The sequence below is a fragment of the Gallus gallus genome, chromosome Z (assembly GCF_016699485.2).
Source record: "Gallus gallus isolate bGalGal1 chromosome Z, bGalGal1.mat.broiler.GRCg7b, whole genome shotgun sequence".
NCBI lineage: Eukaryota > Metazoa > Chordata > Aves > Galliformes > Phasianidae > Gallus > Gallus gallus.
In genome coordinates this window covers 38,283,744-38,302,723 of record NC_052572.1, presented here as the reverse complement: position 1 = coordinate 38,302,723, position 18,980 = coordinate 38,283,744, and the positions used below count along the sequence as shown (strand labels likewise).

Below are 18,980 nucleotides of genomic sequence, written 5' to 3'. Positions count from 1 at the left end.
ACTCCGGATTCTCTGAAAAGAATATTATATCCAATTTATGGCATCACAAAGATTAACTATAGCTCACTTCAACTATACATTGATCTTGCTTTGCACTTTACTTCTTTTTTTTTCCTCCCAGAAATGGTGATGTTTCTCAATCCACAGCACACTGTCTGCACATGAGAACGATAGCATTTTGCAAGGATAAATAATATAAAAGAATTACTGCATATGAAGAAATTTGTGGACAGGAAGAAAATAATGAATATTTTAATATTTACAAAGAGTTTCATAAGCGTATACCACAAATAAATCAGTGTTAACAGTAAAATCATTATCCCAGAACATTTTTATTTTGCTTCTGAGTGCCTCAACATTTCCTCACTTTACAGAATCTACTATTCTACAGGAGACAAAAAAACCTTTAATTAGAGCACAAGCAGAGATAGTAATATGAAAAGTTATACCTTAATTGGAGAGATATGGAAATATTCATACAAGCTGATTTGTGATGTATCCATGGATGACACACTCATCAGTTCTTCCTGAAGAGATTCTACATCCTTTTTGAAAAGTTCCAGCTATGGATGCATTTTCAAAAGTAATTATACTTTAAAATGTAGAATATAAAACACAATAACATATCTACCATGACTCCGCTGTTGCTATCTCAAGTTTTCTTATTACTACCCAAGCAAACCACCTCAAGCTTCATACAATTAAATCCTTTTTCTGCTCTTCCTATGTATAAGACCCTTGCATAAAATCCTGTATAATGATTCAATTCTCTTCCACTGCCCACAGCTTTTCAGAAAGTATTTGAAATCTTTCTTGCATAGTATGCAATATGAAGATAAAGGAAATTTTACTCTATGCCTCAGGAAAAAAGCTTTATATTAGTTCCAGACACAAGACTTAACCATTACCAGAAACACATAATGTTACTTTTTTTGGCATTTGTTGTTGGTCTGTGTTTTTTTTTTTTTTTTCTTGTTTTGGTTCTGCTTTCAATGACAACAAATATTATATCTACTCATCTGTGAAAAACAGAAGGATTCTACCTGTTGGACATTCGGTATGTCAGCCTGTGTAAAAAACTCAACCAGTGCATTCAGGAAGCCAAGGTCTAATCTGAGATCCATCTCTTGAATCAGGACCTTAAAGTATCTACACATGAAACAAAAGAATATTGTTAAATGTTGTTTTTTTCAAGTATTTAAAGTAAGGTGAGCTATAAAACTTAAACAACTACTTATATCACTTATTAAATTAAGACACTTTATTTGACAAGTTTGTCATCAGTCATGAAATGTTTCCTGTGATGGGTAACAGAAATAGGCTTTCAGTAATTATTTTAATAAAGTAGCAGCATTTAACAGTATAGACAGCTTTTTTTCCAAATTACTAAAAATACTAAAAATCTACTTTAAAAGAATCACCGAAATTCTTTGTTTATTCTGCATTAAAGTGTGTAAATAAGGACAGAGGTTTCACTTGTCCTAAGTGCTCTTATCTGGGTAAAATTACCTGGGGTAAAATTACCTTGATTCTACATTGATTTTAACTTCTAAAGCTTGATTAAGTATAATAAATGGCACAGAGATGGAACATGTAAAAATACTTACTTAATATGAGATATTTGTGAATGTCCTGCAGTTCTCATAACAATACTGACATCAGTAAATGGTTTTGGTGCTATGAAGTTGTAAAATAAAAAGAAATAAGCACAGATCTTTATGTGATAGACATAGCTTGCCATTTTTAACATGAAATATATGTTCCGGATTTTTTAAATCCTATGGAGTAGGATTATATAATGGATGTGACTGGGAAACAAATCATGGGAAAGATAAGGAACAGAATGCCATAGGAAGAGAAGGATGAAATGAAAAATCAAAATATCACTTATCTCCAAAAATGTATCATTTTCATTTAAAAACAAATTAATGCTAGCCATGGAATTAAATTTTTTGAGGGAATAAATTCCCTAGCCATGGAGTAAATTTTTCAAACAATGATACAAAAATATAAACGTAAAAAATCCTCAGATTTATGAACCCTATCTTACCCTTGACTTTATTTAGAATAAATAATTGATATTTCAATAGATTTGTGAACAAATTTGCAGGCAGTCATTTCTGTAGCAACTCAGAATCTCTCCTGCCATTACTCTGATGTTCCAGATGACTTTGCCCTAAGTGAGCTGATGGAAGACTGCAGCTCAGCACATGGTGTACAGAGTTGGAGGTCTCTACTCCATACCATGGAGAAAACAGAAGGCTACAAATGAAATATGGAAAACACAATTTGCTAAGGAGCAGGATAAGGTGCTTCACTTAGTGATTTTGAGTTTAGTCCAGCACTGATTTATGTTTCTTTTCCTATTATTTTTGATAAGTAAACTAGGCCACTGGCTTAATTATTGCATGCAAGCAAATATTAAAATAAGCTTTTTAAACAATTTGATTGCTATGAACAATTTATTTTAGGCCATTGGGAAAAACTGGGTAAATTAAGATGAAAAGTGAGTCTTAAGAATCCTCAGTGCCCCCTTAAAAAAATCCAGATGTGAGTAATAAAAAAAGTGTATAATAGATTCACTATCATCAAGCCTAGCAGCAGTTTGAAGTTTTCTTCTTTTCAACAGGTGAAAGATAGTAAGCACTTAGCTTTAGATTCGGTCTCAGTGCAATTATTGAATGCTCAACACAAATTCAACTTACACCTTATGATCTGCAAGAACGCTGTATTAGTGTGTCAAAAATATGTACTTTTAAAAGGTACTATATCACAGGATGAAATAAGTTCACATTATTATTCTGATTTTTAACTTTAGATGGCTACCTCTGTATTTTCTTTGCAGAGAAAATTGTTTTCCTATCTATAACATTAGTATCTGGATTCTTTATAGTCAGTAATCACACACAGTCTTCAGATGATAAAAGTGGCATGGTTCACTTTATTAAAAGTTATCATAAGTAAAGATTATGTTAAACTAGAACAACAAACCTGAATCCAAGGTGATGGACTTTGGAGGTTTAATAGGATAGAACACAAAGGGAAATATGGCTCCAGGAATCTGGTTTTGTATCTAATAGGGGTAAGGACAGGACAAGGTGTAGCACATTAGCTTTTCAGTAGTGAAATATTTCACAAGTAGGACAAACATGAGAATTATTAACCACCAATTCAAAGGCAGGAGAAGAAGCCACCACAATAGTTCAAAATATTTCTACTCTCACAATGAAACTACCCAAACAAAATAATCTAGAAAAACTAGAAGAGGTTCTCCTAGTTGGTGTTCATAAGCAGCCCCAAAATAATGGTGCAAAGGATTTGTTTATAAAAAAATTGAACATATAATTTGCTGAAAATAGCCAATTATACCTAGTTTTGAGTTGACTGTAAATAAAAGCCACAAAAAAAAAAAAAAAAAAAGCATAGAAGATGAACAGCAACTGCTTCTCCTCAAGTCATAGGTGACTTTCTTTTCCAAGAAGCATGTAAGCATTGCTTCAAAGGCTGAAAAGCACTCAAGCACACGAAAAATCCAGACAGTTCTGAAAATATATCCAACTTTACATAAAAAACTTACTTGTATCCTGTAAATTTGAATTCTGAAAGATTTCTGATGTGCTGATGAACTGTACTCCACTTTTAAAGCTGGCAAGTAATTCCTTCTGATAGGAATCTCATTGGGCTGCTGAATCTTCATGTCATTTCCACTAGGAGTTAAACACACCTATTGCAATATTAAGGAAAAGTTGTTATTCTACACGATATGAAAGAGGGCTTTTTATAATAGACATCAAATTAACAATTTTCATTAACATTTAAATGAAAGCTTAATGGTAAAATTTTTGTCAAATTGTTAAATTTCAACAGAAGCAAAACAACGTAAGGAATCTGTATGTTTCATTATCAAGGGAGATTTTAGCTTTTTTGTACATAGATTTCCAGAGGTCTATGACCAAGATAAACTGGGTACAACATGAGTACTATTTCGTTTACTACATTCATTTAACAACTACAAAGTTCTAATGAGTATGTAGAATTAATCTATAGAAAAGAACAGCAGCATGCAGAACACAGCTTGGTTTTACTTCTTCTAATTATTTCAGGAATAATTTTTTAAATTTATGTGGTTGAATAGCACAGCTGAATTTTGTGTGACTGTGAGATATCAGTCAGCTAAAATACAAGACTTTGTGTTAAAACAATCTTAAAAACAATAGATTTTTTTTTTCCTAGAAGGCAATGACGTTTTTTTCCTAGGCGGAAATAGAGATGGAATTTTAAGTGGATTACGTAAACTAATAATCTCCTAATTTTCACTGTTTTTCAGAGATTCCAAAATAATAAACGATCTTTTCCTCTGCACACCCATAAGAAATAAATTTATAGAATGATCGGTATTACCAAAACGTTTGGTTCCAACTCAACAGTCTTATTTTCTGATGGAGTTAGCTCACTGTATTCTTTGAATTCTTGTTCTAACTTATCTGTTTGCTTAACACTCATTGGTTTCCATCTAGACTTCTTTTTGGGTTTCGTCTCCCAGACCACGTCAGAACTTTGAAAAGCAAAGAACCAAGAGAAAATAGTTAGCTAGTTCAACACAAGTGTTATGTATCCAATTACAGTTTCAATAGGTAATTACTATGTAATGAGGAACCACATCATAAAGTACTAGCATGGTAAATAAAAATAACTCAAATCACCCACCACATTCTTGATACTAACTGGAAGTTACTGTTTCTGATGTAGCTGAAGAAAAGTTAACAAAGTTATATTTAATGAAGTTTGCAGTGTAAGAAAACTTTGTCAAGAAAGCTGAAGAAGCTGAAGTTTCAACAGCTCCGTAACCATACAAACACAATGCAGGATTCCACATTTGGCACAGCTGAATTTAATAGAATTTGAAAGTTTTTCAAGTCAACAGGAAATGTCTCATAAAGTGCCAATTATTTTTGATAGTTTATTCACTTTATCTGCCTAAATCACTAGAGTGTTTCAGTGTGCTTCTCCTTTACTGATTTGATCCCCTAGTGTTTTTTGTTGTTGTTATTGTTTTTGTATGCGTATATGCTTTTCTTTTAATGGTATCCAAAATCAGTTATTTTCTATTCTTTCTTATTTTTATTATTAACGAAACAACATAAAGGCTGCCAGAGTATTTCATGCTTTTCTGCTCAGTTATACTGCTTCTATGAGAATCTCTTACATCTGATTTCATCTTACAATCAAATGCAATACACGATATAGGACACAAAGTGAGAACTATCAGCCAAGTGGAAGATATTTTTTCTTTCCACAAGTTATTCCACATCATATACACGCAGCTGATCAGATGCAGCTCCCTATAATCCAGTTTGTTTCAGCAACCTTTGTGTTCAGATACATCAGTAACAGAATGATCTTAAAGAAAAGTTGATCTTAAAGAAAAGGGCAAAGTAACTGAAATAGCTGTGATTTGTTCACTAGGGTTGTATTCTTGTTGTTGCTGTTGAGTTTGTTTTCTCTTTTTTTTTTTTCCAAATGTTTATGCAAATTAGATACAGACTGTCTACTGCAATCTTTTTGCAAGACATTTACAAATGGTAAAATTCCAAATAACAGTGTTTGTGTGTGTGTGTGTTCTCCCACTGTAACAAAGGATTTATCTTTTATCCTCAGGAACTGCTTTCAGGAGTTTGATATCAACAACAATATAGTACCCATCTGTAAGCACTGCTAGACTCTTGACTATGAATGACCAGTTCCTAAAAACAGTGATTCAGTGAAACATCTACTCTGAATCTGGGCATACAGCTGTCACTTTTAAAATGGCTATTTCCACTGTCTAGATAGTCTTCCGAGCTAAGTTTCTCAAGTCAAAAAAAAAAAAAAAAAAACCCTACTCATCACTCTCAGGAATGGCAAAGGAGATTATGTGAGGTATACATGTACTTCAACTTTCTGCTTGTTTTGCAGTGCAGTACAAAGAATTATGAGGTTTTTTTTTTTTTTAAAAAAAAAAAAAAGGAAGAAAGAATCAGCAACATGTTGCTGTAATGAAGATAGAAAAATCCACTAAAACAGCTCCCTTCATACATTACTTCTTAAAACCCCCTTAATGCTCCTCAAACTACACAGATAGGAAATACAGTGTATGGGGAATTTTGCTGCATAGTCACACTCACATGCTGCAGAAACATAGAAACATACACTTAGAAACACAGAAAATATATGCACTAATATAAAACATAGTGAAAGCACTTCTCATTAGAACAAGAAAATGTAAGAATTCAGTTCTAAATACTCTTGTGCAGATTTTTTCGTTCCACACACCCTTCCCTCCCCCATCAAAAAAATAAACAAACAAAAAAAAAAACACAGGTAGGGAAAATACTTGAAAAGTTATCAGTTTTAAGTTGTTGCAGGTTTTGCTTTGTGTTTTATGGTTTGGGTTTTTTTTTTTTTTTTTTGCTTTTTTTGCTTTTTTTTTTAAACTTTACCTTGTAATTCCTATGTAGGACACCTCCTGCCTTGTATAATTATTAACCAATGAAATTCCAACATCTTGTAAAGACAGAATAATTTCTTGTTCTGCTAGTTCCGCCTGTACGCTTTGATAAGCCAATTTAAATACATTCTTATCTTCAGTGATTAGAACAATACGCTGCAAACCTTCAAAAAATGATACTAAATAGAGCACCTTTCTACAGTCCAGGCTGAGTACTTCTATTTTGTCCTGCAAACAAGAGATGAAAGGTTTTTACAACTCTATTCATCAATAAGCAAATGCAAGTCTTAACAACAAGAATATAAACAAAAACAGGAGACCATTTTAAAAGGGACAGGAAGATTTTAATTACAAAGTTCTATTGTAGTCTCTCTCTCACATGCATTCTGGCAAACACAGAGTTGTTACTGTTCTGTTTGAACCTTGTCTATGAAATTCTTGCTTATTACATGAGGAATTTTATACCAATTACAGACAACAACAACAGTTACTGTTCTTTCTCCAACAGAAGCTAACTAAATGGCCAAAATCCCTAGCACTATCCTATCCACTGAAATCTACTAATGTTATAAAAGCAGGACTCGAAAAACACCTCTGTTTTATCTGATGTGCCTCTTGAAAAAAAAAGATATATATGTATATATACAGCATTTACCTACACATTGACTTATTACATTTTTATGGCAATAACTGAAACCATTTTAAAATACTTCCCTACTTCTGAAACTAATAAGGGTGTTCTATGTCTTATTCACAGATTTAATAAAAAACAACTTCAACATACATTGTCTCTGTTTTTACTAAGTCATCACAAAGGAAAATTCTCTCTGCCAGATATCAGACACATTCAGGTGTCCACCAGATTCTTCACAGACAGCTGGAAAAAGTTAACTTGGTTCTTTACTGCAGAAAAGATTAAGAAAACAGAGCAGCTCTGTGGAGAAGGACCTGGGGATTCTGGTAGATAAAAAAAACTCAACATGAGCCAACTATGTATGCTTGCAGCCCAGAAGGCAAACTGCATTCTGGGCTGTGTCAAAAGAGGGGTGGACAGCAAGGTGAAGATTGTCCCCTTCTACTCTGCCCACCTGAGGTACCATTTTTAGTGTTGCATCCAGGTCTAGAGTCCCCAGCACAAGAAAGACATGAAGCTGTTGGTGTAGATCCAGAAGAGGGTCACAAAGATGATTAGAAGACTGGAACACTTCTTCTACAAAGAAGGGCTGAGAGATGGGCTTGTTCAGACTGAAGAAGTGAAGACTCCAGGGAAGCCTCATTGCAGTACTCAACAGTACATCCAGTACTCAAAGGGAGCTTATAAGCAGGTAGGAGACTGACTTTTTACATGGTCTGAAATTGACAGGACACGGGGAAGTGGCTTTAAACTAAAAGAGGGGAGATACAGGTTGGACGCAGGAGCCATGCTGGTACAGGGCAGAGTGACCACAAAATGACTGACTTCCTTATTCCTGGTGAAGTAAGGAAGGGAGGTCAGCAGAACTACTACATTAGACTTTTCAGAGGGCAGACTTTTGTTCAGAGAATCCCTTGGGAGTGAGTCTTGAAGGACAAAGGGGTCCAGGAAGGCTGGTCATTCATCAGGAAGGAAATTTTAAATGCACATGATGCCCCCTGTGCTATCAGATGAGCCACTGGGAAGAAAAAGCAACCTAGCTGAGCCGGGAACATCTGCTGAGATTCCAGGTAAAAAAAAGAGAGTTTATGAATTTTGGAAGAAGGCACTGGCAACTTGGGAAGACTATGAGGATGTTGCTAGGGTAAAGAGTGGAAATGATAAAAACAAAAGGCCAGTGAGAATTTCATCTGGCCACTACTGTTAAAGACAAGAAGTGTTTTTACAAATATATTAACAGCAAGAAGTAGGTCAAGGAGAATCTGAATACTTTATTGGATAATGCAGGGAACATTACCACTGAGGATGAGAGAAAGATGGAGACTCTCAATCCCTTCTTTATTTCCTTCTTTAATAATCTAACCAGTCATCCTGAGGGAACTCCACAAGCTGAGCTGCAAAACCAGCATGGGGAGCAGAATAAATCCCCAGCAATTCAGAAGGAACCAATTAGTGACCTGCTAATCCACCTGGACTGTAACAAGTCCATGGGACCAGATGGGATCCACCTGAGGGTACTACTGGAGCTGGTGGAGATGCTCAGCAAGCCACTTTCTGTCATTTAACAGCAGTTCTGGGAGGTTCAGAGGTACTATGGAGGTCCTAGACAACTGGTGGTGCATCCAGTTACAAGAAGCATTGCAAGTAGGATCCAGGGAACTACAGTCCTGTCATCCTGACCTCAGTACTGGGGAAGGTTACGGGACAGATAAGATGATCTTGAGTGCAATCTCACAACGTGAGAAACAACCAAGGGATCAGGCCTAGTCAGCATGGGTTCATGAAAGGCAAGTCCTGCTTAATCAACCTCATCTCCTATGACCAAACAACCTGCCTAGTAGATAAGGGAAAGGTTGTGAATATAGTCTACCTGGACTTGAGCCCTATAGAAGGATCCGGACAGGCTAGATCAATGGACTTAGGCCAACTCTATGAGCTTCAACAAGACCAAGTGCTGGGTCCTGCCCTTTGGTGACAACCCCATGTCAGATTGGATGGAGCCTGAGGCAGCCTGACCTATTGGGTGTCAGGGCTAAGTGCGTGAGCATGGTCCCTTTGAACGTACATCATTCTACAATTCTAGGAACTCACGGGAGAAAACCCCAGAACATCTAAAACACTTTATTTACCTTTGCTTTAGTTAAAGAATCAAAATCTTACTAAGAAAGTGATTAACAACAAAAAAAAATCTTCAGGTTTCCTTTTGAAATAGGACAGCACCAAGGAATATCATTACTTAGCAGTTATAGCGGAAGTGTATTAGCTTCAGTCATTAGTGATTCTAAGATCACTAAGTCATAGTTGTACAAATCAGTACATTTCACAAGAACATCTAAAGCAACTCTTTTTTTTTTTCTTTTTATTTATTGAACTATTCCTCTGGGAGTAGGAGATGCAATCTGATAGGCAAAACAAGTCTTGATTCAAGGAAATGAGATTACTCCCACAACTATCCAGAATTTAACTAGGTCTACAAGACAAAGTTCTGGTTCTGAAGGTGAAAGTCTTACCAGAACTGCAAACACTGGCAAAACATTACGTCATTATGCAAACCTAGCTAGTATTCTAATCTTGAATACAAAAACCTCAAGTTCCTCCTTTTCCAGAAAGTTCTATGTGTGAATAACGAAAACATGCGTACAAGTACAACCAGCAGAAGCATCGCTATGAAAACAAATATTCCTGGCCTTTGAATATGAAGCTATGGAAATTCATCTTTACTGTGATTTGAGACAATTTCCTCTGTACAGCACTTGTGTCAGAATAATGCCTAGATTTGTTAATGATGTGGTAACAAAAAAAAGTGTACACAAGAGCAAATAGCATTAAAAGCAGATCTACATACTTCTTTTGGTGTAATTTCCTCAGTTCTTTTTCCACATTTCCATGTCAATTTTCTAGATCCAGCTGGGTCTGCCCAAGTGTACAGCACTGCCTTCTTTGGCTGAAGACAGCCTTCTAACTCACTGAGGGAACTAGAACAAAATCAAAAAAGCAAGAAGACTTACTTTTTCAAGTAATGAAAATGAAAATTGGAAACAACAACAACAAGCTGGTAAAAAAAAAAAACACCACCACCAAAAACATTCTCAGCACAATAATAAAATCACTACTTCAAAAATACATATTAACACTTACTAAAGTATGCCCACTAGATTTTTAAAAATCATTTTCCTTCCCACTTGCAATTGAGAACCTTTAAGTATAGAAAAAACAGACAGTGGACCTTACAGATTGAAAAGAAAACTCAAGACTTGTGCTGTCTAACAAAGTTGTTCTGAATCTTTCGTTTAGGAAAACTTTCCTCTATACAATTTGCTAAGGGGAAAATAGTACCTTGTACCTGAATACAGTGGGTATTTTCAGGCAAGCCACTTTTAAATACTATTCCCCTCACACACAGTTGAAACAGGCAGACTTTTCCTCCGCAGCTTTCTGGTCTCTGTCAAGATCCTGTCCATTGTCATGTATAGCTCATTATAGAAGATATATATATATATATATAATATTATATGTATATATTATATGTATATATTTACGCTGGGGATGCCCCAAATCCCACTAATAAGATGACTGATTTTTACAGATAAAAACCAGCAAGCATTTAGGTGAAATCAAGACAAATTTCCAGTGACTGCTGATACTCAATCTAGCTTAATAATTCTTACATAACTACCAGTTTTTCAATCTATTCTCTCTTTTTTCTAACTTTTTAGCTCATTATTTTTGCTAAATCCTAACTAAACTCAGATCAGGAGCTCAGGTGGATCTAGGGTTTGAACATATAGGGGTAAATAAGCTAGCTTTGAAAACTAGGGAAGGAGAACGACATCTCAACATTTCATGGGCAGCTGTGCAAACACAAGGAAAGGAACAATACAAGATAAATGACTGTGACCGGTTTCAATGCACCGTAAAGAGGTCAGACCGAGGAAGACGTTGAGCCTTCGCGAGGAAGACTTCTGACTTCATCCCCACGACCACTAGAGGGAGACCCCTATTACGGACAGCGCATGTGCCAGGGGAGGGGTAGTATGTAAACGAGTTTCTGGAAGAACAATGGATATGTAAATGAGTTCCAAGAATTTTGCTGAATATGTATGGTTTCGGCTTATAAATTTGTAGTGCTTCTTCTGGCTTGTGTGCAGGTTTAGTGGAGTGATCTCCCTGCACCCGATTGATTGCCCAATCATCGAATAAATCATACCTGCTTTATAACCTGCTTGGGTTATAGAGTTTGTTTCCACAAGTCAATTTTGGCACCCCAGATGGGACACTCTCTGTCCAGCTGCAGGACCAGCTGAGGAGGGGGACACCTCAGGCGCGCCCCGAGGTTTCTCGGAAGGACTCCCCTTCCTCTTCTGATCACTGCGGGAATAGACAAGGACCATCTATCGGCGGACCAGGTATGTGTATGGGAATAAGGGGGCCCATAAGTCGAGATGAAACATCCCCTGCAGGGCACAGCCCTTTGTGCTACCCCATGGGAGGTGAGCTCACAGGTTAGGTTAGGTTGCTGGTTAGAGTAGGAGAAAAGCTCCCGGGAGGGAGTTCCTACAAAGGGGACCTGTAAGTCGTATGTGTGGAAAAAGAGTAATAACTCTCGCCTAGGTGGTTGGTAACAATGGATTTTGTTAAATGACAACGTGAATTTTTGTGGCAATAATAGCAGGACTCACAGGTTGTATAATTTCTATTACCATCGGTTGTAAATGTTCAGTACCATGTATTTGAACTACTGATGCATTCAAAACATTCTTTCAAGTATTCGAACTCAGACTGTACTTAAGCCGGCATGTCTGTGAGTGAGTTGGACATTGCAGAGCCATGAAGAGAGTGCGGAGTCCTCAGTTTGTGGTTCCGTTCTCCCACGAGGGAAATGGCCGGAGAAAGATGAAGTGAAAAACAATTCTTTGTGTTGTCTGCCTGTTGTTTGTATATATTTTATAGACTGGAATAAGGATGGGAGTTTGTACTCCAAAGACTGGGAAGAGGGATCAGAGGAAAGGTGTACATTCCACCCAACAAATGAATGTTTGCCTGTTTATGTTATACTTTGTTTAGTGTATGAGGAGGTATACTGGGGTTGGTGGCATCATTTGTGTCCAGAGTGCCACTGTGACTGATGGACGGAGCACTGGAGATGAGTGTGGGGAAATTCTGGAGTATGGAGAATTACTTGTGGAAATCTTAAGGTAGTAATGAACCGATAAGAATTTTGTAAACATCATGAGAGGCTCCCAGGGGAAGGAAATTCCCAAACAAACTCTTTTGGGATGCATATTGGTGGGATATTGCAGGGGAACTTGGAGGCACCCTGAGTAAGAAAACTTTAATCAAGTATTACAAACAATGGTGGTTAACGTATTAAGTTAGAAGATGATAAGTGTCCCTGGAATGGGACCCTAAACTATAATACCTTCTTACAGTTACTGTTATTCTTAAGGAGAGAAGGTATATGAAGTAACATGAACAGTTTTTATAATTGAGTGCTCTAATCACGAGACTAAGTACTGGGTGTTAATGGAAACTGAAGAATTGTACTGTTTGACTTGTGGGTTCTTAAGGGAATGGGACAAACAGTTTTGATGGTATAATGGTATACAGAAGTGTAACTCGGGGTTAAAGAGAAAGTGAATTTATCTGCGGCTGCCATGAGAGCAGGCCCCCCCCCCCCCCCCCCCACGGTTCCATGCGAGCAGAACTCTTGGAGTGAGAGAGAGCTAGAGTTAGAGACTGCTGCTGTAAACAGCGTTACTTGTGAGAGGGGGGGGAGGTGGAGAGGACGGGGCACTGGAAGTGAGAATACCTTTCATCTGCAGAGATCTAGGAAACCCAAAATTCCAGTGTTAGCACTGGAAGCCTTCGGAGAGGAGGAGGTGAAACTGAAATATAATGTTAGTGGTTTATGTAATAATGAGTTTGGAAAGTGAAAGGTTGGGGAAGGACGCAGGCTGAGGAAGGCAAAGTGTAACAGGGATGTCAGAACCAAAAAGGACGGAAATCAGATCCACTGGTTAAATTCCAGCTAGGAGAGCAGGATAAAGAGGTTTATTTTCTGGTGAATACGAGTGCCTCTTACCACCTGTAGATGATTTTGCAGCAGTAGTAGGAGCTACTGCCCAACAAGAAAAAGCTTACCTTTCTGGGATAAATTAAATATAGGCTGAGAAAATAAGTAGGAATATATAAATTCTTGTACATGCCAGGTTCTCCAAAACTGTTATTCTGGCAAGACTTATTAGAACAAATGGATGCAGAAGTTAAATTCAATAAAACTGAAGCTAAGCGTCAAATATTAACTGGTTGAAAATTGTAAGTCTGGCTTTAACACAAACTGGGAAAAACAATGCTGTATCCCCAGAAGTTGCAGAAATCTTAAATAAGGTTTGCTTAAGAGTGTGGGTATCAGGGATAACTGATAGAGCCAAAATGCAGCCCTAAGCAAGAGCTAGAGCTAGCCTAGTCTGGGTAAAGCAGTGCCCTTTGGGGATATGCAACTGTAGAACGATAAAAGAAATATTAGATAACTTTTGGATTTCAGATTACTAATTGAATGTGAATCCAAATACAATACTCTAACCTTGCTGATGAAAAATTGGATAGCAAGTGCTATAGTTTGGTACAAGATTTGAGGGCAAGTAATAGAACTGTTGAATGGATAAACTCCATGGTGGTAAATCCATAAACTTTATTAACCAAGTTAGGGAAAGAGTAGGTGGAGTTTACCTTCTGGATTTGAAGGATGCCTTTTCTGCCTGATTTGGCCAAAGAAAGCCTAAGGTTATTTGCCTTTGAATAGGAAACCCCAATATGGGGAGAAAAAGATTCAATTAACCTGGACAGTGTTACCCAGGGTTGTGGGAACAGCCTAATGATTTTTGAGAACTGGTCGACTCGTGACCCTGAGATTTGGGTTCCTCCATTCCATGGTGAAACTTCACTGCAGAACGTGGATACCACAAAACAAAAGAGAACTGTGTGTAGTGGACTGTGAGTTTGCTGAATTTCTTTGTTAACAAGTTTCTCAACAGAAGGTGCAAATAACTCAACAGCAAGTGTCTGGGACAGGAGGTTACAGCTGGACTTTGAATCTTAACGACTGCCAGGAAAGAACTCCGTACATTCTCAGGAATGACAGGAGGGTGCCAACTGTGGATACACAGCTATGAACTGTTGGTAAAGCTGTTTTATGAAGTGGGTATGAGATGGCCAAAGTGCTTGAGGGCAGCAGCTGCACTAGAAGCCAGTAAATTTACGAATAACAGTTTTAACATCTCATACAGTGTCTACTGTATTGGAGGTAAAAGGGGGGCATTGGCTCTCACACCCAAAGGTTCCTGAAATATCAGGCCATCCTGGTAGAGCAGGATGAGACAGAAATAATTGTAACTAATATTGCCAACCCAGCATCTTTCCTTATAGGAACTCCTGGAGAACCAGTATTTCATGACTGCTTTGAAACAACTAAAGCTACGGACTGTTGCCAGTCGCACCTGAAAGATGAACCCTTAGAAGATGCAGAAGACACCTGGCTTACTGGCGGAAGCAGTTCTGTGAGACAAGGAAACTGTAGGGCAGGATACACAGTAACTGCTACGGACAAGGTAATCGAATCACAACCATTACCTGTGGGGACTTTCCCTCAGAAGGGTGAAATAGCAGCCTTGACAAGAGCCTGAAATATGCTAATTATGCATTTGGGATACTACACACTCATAGTACTACCTGAAAAGAGGAAGGATTGCTCACACACAAGGAAAAAAAAAAGCATGATGTAAATACCAAAGAGCATGGCTATTTTCATTGTAAAGTTAACAATGCACAGGAAACTGGAGATAAGATGGTGGGTCAGGTGGCAGAACAGGTAGTTGGGGAAGGCTTTAATTCCAGACGGTAAACTTAAAATTTCTGAACCTGAGTCAGAACCTGTAAAATATTCTAGGAATCTAATTTATGATTCAGAAGGGAAGAGAGCAAGCTGACAGATGGGTACACACCCAGGTGGACACACTGTTGTGCCCTTTAGTATTCTGTGGAAATTGGTTCTAAGGGGGGATAAGAAAATGTATTGGGCAAACAGACATTACGAAGTACAATCCTAGTACCAGGAACAGGGTATAAGTGAGCCTATTGGGAAAAGGAACCTTCCAGGGCAACAGTGACGAACTGATTTCTCGGAACTCCCCAAAAAAAGGGAGGTATTGCTGTATGTTGGTATTAACTGATACCTCTTCGGGATGGCCATAAGTATTTCCCTGTAGGACAAATAAGGCTTGGGAGGTCACAAAAATGCTGTTACATGAAATAATTCCAAGGTTCAGGGTTCCTGTAGCAATCTAATCAGATCGAGACCCACATTTTCTTTTCCCAAGGTGGTCCAACAAATAAGCACATTATTGGGAATTGATTGGCAAATTGCATACACGGTATAGACCATAGTCAAGTGGACAGATGGAAAAATGAATCACCTGATCAAATTACAGATGGTAAAACGTGGCCAAGAGGCTGGGATTTCCTGGCCGCAGGCACTGTCTTTGGCACTTTTGAGAATTCGGACTAAACCCTGAACCAAAGAAGGACTAAGCCCATATGAGATTCTTTATGGGCAATCTAATACTGTACAAAAGGAAATCTCTATACAGGTGGGGGATGAGGTGTTGAGTGAGTATGATTATTAATCAGAGTTGTTGTGTATACATAGGTGACACTCAAAGAATTGAGACTGAACTGCAAGCTGTATGGGAACCAAGTTACATCACCAAATCTACTTAGATGATACTTCTTTCAGTGTTACAGAATTATGGAAAAAGCTCACTAATTGGATACCTAATTTTGCATGGTTAAAGCAGCTCTTTATGGCTTGCATTATAGTAATTACTTTGCTTATGTTAGTATGTATTTCTCTGCAATGCATGTTATGGTTGTGTAAGGGTTCAGAGAATAGCTAGGAGGACTGAAAGAAACACAGGCTAAGACAGAAGATAGAAAATGGGAGTTATTTCAGGAATTTTCCTTCTCAAAATGGAATCATCTAGCAAAGGGTTTTGCTAGGCTTAAGAAAAGGGGGGATTGAGATCAAGAGCTCAGGTGGATCTAGGGTTTGAACATATAGGGGTAAATAAGCTAGCTTTGAAAACTAGGGAAGGAGAATGACATCTCAACATTTCATGGGCAGCTGTGCAAACACAAGGAAAGGAACAGTACAAGATAAATGACTGTGACCGGTTTCAATGCACCGTAAAGAGGTCAGACCGAGGAAGACGTTGAGCCTTCGCGAGGAAGACTTCTGACTTCATCCCCACGACCACTAGAGGGAGACCCCTATTACGGACAGCGCATGTGCCAGGGGAGGGGTGGTATGTAAACGAGTTTCTGGAAGAACAATGGATATGTAAATGAGTTCCAAGAATTTTGCTGAATATGTATGGCTTTGGCTTATAAATTTGTAGTGCTTCTTCTGGCTTGTGTGCAGGTTTAGTGGAGTGATCCCCCTGCACCCAATTGATTGCGCAATCATTGAATAAATCATACCTGCTTGGGTTATAGTTTGTTTCCACAAGTCAAAACTTGACAGTAGAGGACCAGTTTGAAATCTAACTGCATTTCTAAATACAGCTCAGTTATTTGCTGATGTAGGCTCATGCATGGTTCCAGAATAGCTATATAAATCCTTTGCCACGAGAGAATTGTAAGGGAATGCAAGGGGCAAAGATATAAGATTCTTAAGAAGTGGGACCATTTCCTCTTTAGCTCACAAAACAGCTTAATTACTTCTAGAACAAGGCGCTTTGCACTACTTAACATTATTATTGATATTTATGTTAGATTTATAAAGCAAATAATTTTAGGTACTCTAACATAACCAGATGTTCATTTTCTAAGAAATAGGCCTTTCTCCTCCATTATTCTAGCTTAGGTAGTTGAAATGAAAAGAGAAGTCTGGACACAGAAGTCCACCTGAACTTTCATAGATTGTTTATATAAATAAAAAAAGACATGTTCCTGTGTAGGAAGCTGAAAGTGCTTTATAGTGCATCAGTTAAATGCTTCTCTGCATAGCACTCATATTTTCTCCATTATTAAGCAAAGAATGTTGATGTGTCTTTTTTAATCCTGCATGTAATCTAGTAAATGTACACAACTGACCTGAAAGCTTGCAGTGGAAGGCTAAAAGGCTTAAAGTGCAACATTAAAACAGTTCCATGTGTATATAACATATACATGCATAATAACATCTAGCCTGAACTATTATCACCACAGAAATCAAACTGCAACAATAGTTACTATTGCTTATTTACTAGTATGCAGACATGGTTATAATACATGAAATAACAAGTGGCATAACTGCTTGCAGACGTACACAGTATAAAAAAATTGTCTTACACACCTTTGTCCATACTCAATAATTTCTTCTTCAGTATGATTTATTAACAGAAATGGTGCTGCGCCATCATGGTAATCAGAAAAGGTAATCACTGTAGAATGTTCAGTCAAGTTGACATCCACTGTAATCCCTCCAAGCTATCAGATATAAAAAATTACATAGAAAATAACAGCAGAATTATTTTCTGAAAAAAGCAAATATAATTTAAATATTTCTAAAAACTTTTACAAGATGAAATCATCATGCAATAAAACAAATGATATATTTTAACATGCTCATCATATATACTCCTAATCATAGCATTACTAGAAAACAAGCATTGCATTCAGTAACTAAAACTATGGAGAATTTCTACAATCCCAAAATTTAGGCTAGTGGTAGCACAATCTTCCTTGAACCACCCATATGAAATAATATCCCTCAAAATATTCTACCAATAAGAACATTCAAATATTTTAAATTGGTGCTAGATTAGGCTATATGTAAATTTAGTCACATCGAAGTTACCTTTCAAAGTAGCAGCATCACTTTACAACTAACGTAAACACTTTTCAGCCTTAGCTAGGGGAATGCTGACAAAATCCTCTAGCTTCAATAGTTCATTTCTCAGGAGAACTTATAATGAAACATCTACGTATACCTGCATGTTCATACACACACACACACACACACACGTGTATATACATGAATTTTTTTCCCCCAGCTAAGCTTTGTAATACTTCACTGAGTAGAAAACTATGCAGAATGAAAATGGGACATGCTTTTATGTTATTTTCAAAGGTAACCACTTACCTTGTTGTCTAAATGCAATAAAAGACAGTTTTCTTGCTTATCAAAATTTATCTTCTTTGGTGGGAGATTAGAATTCTCAACTCTGACAAGCAGTTTGTTGGCATCATTTTCAGGCCAAAAGGGAATACACTACCAAAAAAAAAAAAAATCAGATATTTTGAAATAAATGAGAAGACCAACTAGGTATTTGAAGGCATTCTACTTCAGCCCAATGTTCTTTCCTAAAATTTCACCCAAAATTGTAGATCTGTTACAACACTTGAAATGAATTAATTACCTGAACACAATGAACTGATTCAGAAATAAAATGGATAAAAAAATTCGGACACAAAATGAATAACATTTTTGAAATCCCAAGTATAAAGCAGAGCAGAGCTAAAACACTGAAGTGGCCTTGTTCGTAAAAAAAAAAAACACAAAAAATCACATTTTTCTCATTAAAGATCTCTTGTTAAATAAGTATAACTTAATTACAAGACAATTTTCTAATGACAATCAATGACAAAAATATATTTGCATAAATATACTGCTAAATAACTTGAGTAAGCAGAATATTGGCACACTAGCTGCACTTTTGTAATACATAATACACATACACACTCACATATAAACATGTTTATATAAAACAGAAATAAAATATGACCCTTCGGAAATTAAACCAAAGTGTACGTTCTACTTTT

The 18,980-nt window shown here is 37.0% G+C and overlaps 1 protein-coding gene and 1 long non-coding RNA gene across 6 annotated transcripts in view; one reads left to right on the top strand and one right to left on the bottom strand.

Moving 5' to 3' along the window:
- VPS13A (vacuolar protein sorting 13 homolog A) overlaps positions 1-18,980 on the bottom strand; it is a 103,572-nt gene that overhangs the window by 21,984 nt on the left and 62,608 nt on the right. For all 4 annotated transcript variants that reach the window (XM_015280270.4, XM_015280271.4, XM_015280272.4 and 1 more), the window contains 10 exons: positions 18,301-18,429; positions 17,512-17,645; positions 9,967-10,096; positions 6,480-6,715; positions 4,402-4,555; positions 3,578-3,724; positions 2,992-3,073; positions 1,608-1,677; positions 1,044-1,149; positions 450-563 (listed from right to left, as the gene is read on the bottom strand). In XM_015280270.4, coding sequence (XP_015135756.2) covers positions 450-563; positions 1,044-1,149; positions 1,608-1,677; positions 2,992-3,073; positions 3,578-3,724; positions 4,402-4,555; positions 6,480-6,715; positions 9,967-10,096; positions 17,512-17,645; positions 18,301-18,429 — 1,302 coding nt within the window. The remainder of the gene's footprint in view (positions 1-449; positions 564-1,043; positions 1,150-1,607; positions 1,678-2,991; positions 3,074-3,577; positions 3,725-4,401; positions 4,556-6,479; positions 6,716-9,966; positions 10,097-17,511; positions 17,646-18,300; positions 18,430-18,980) is intronic.
- LOC121108625 lies at positions 11,264-18,346 on the top strand. Of its 2 annotated transcripts, XR_005843302.2 has the most exons (3): positions 11,264-14,424; positions 14,547-14,728; positions 16,300-18,346. It is a non-coding gene; the product is annotated as an uncharacterized LOC121108625 (long non-coding RNA). The 2 variants fall into 2 exon arrangements; XR_005843301.2 differs by having other exon boundaries at positions 11,264-14,728.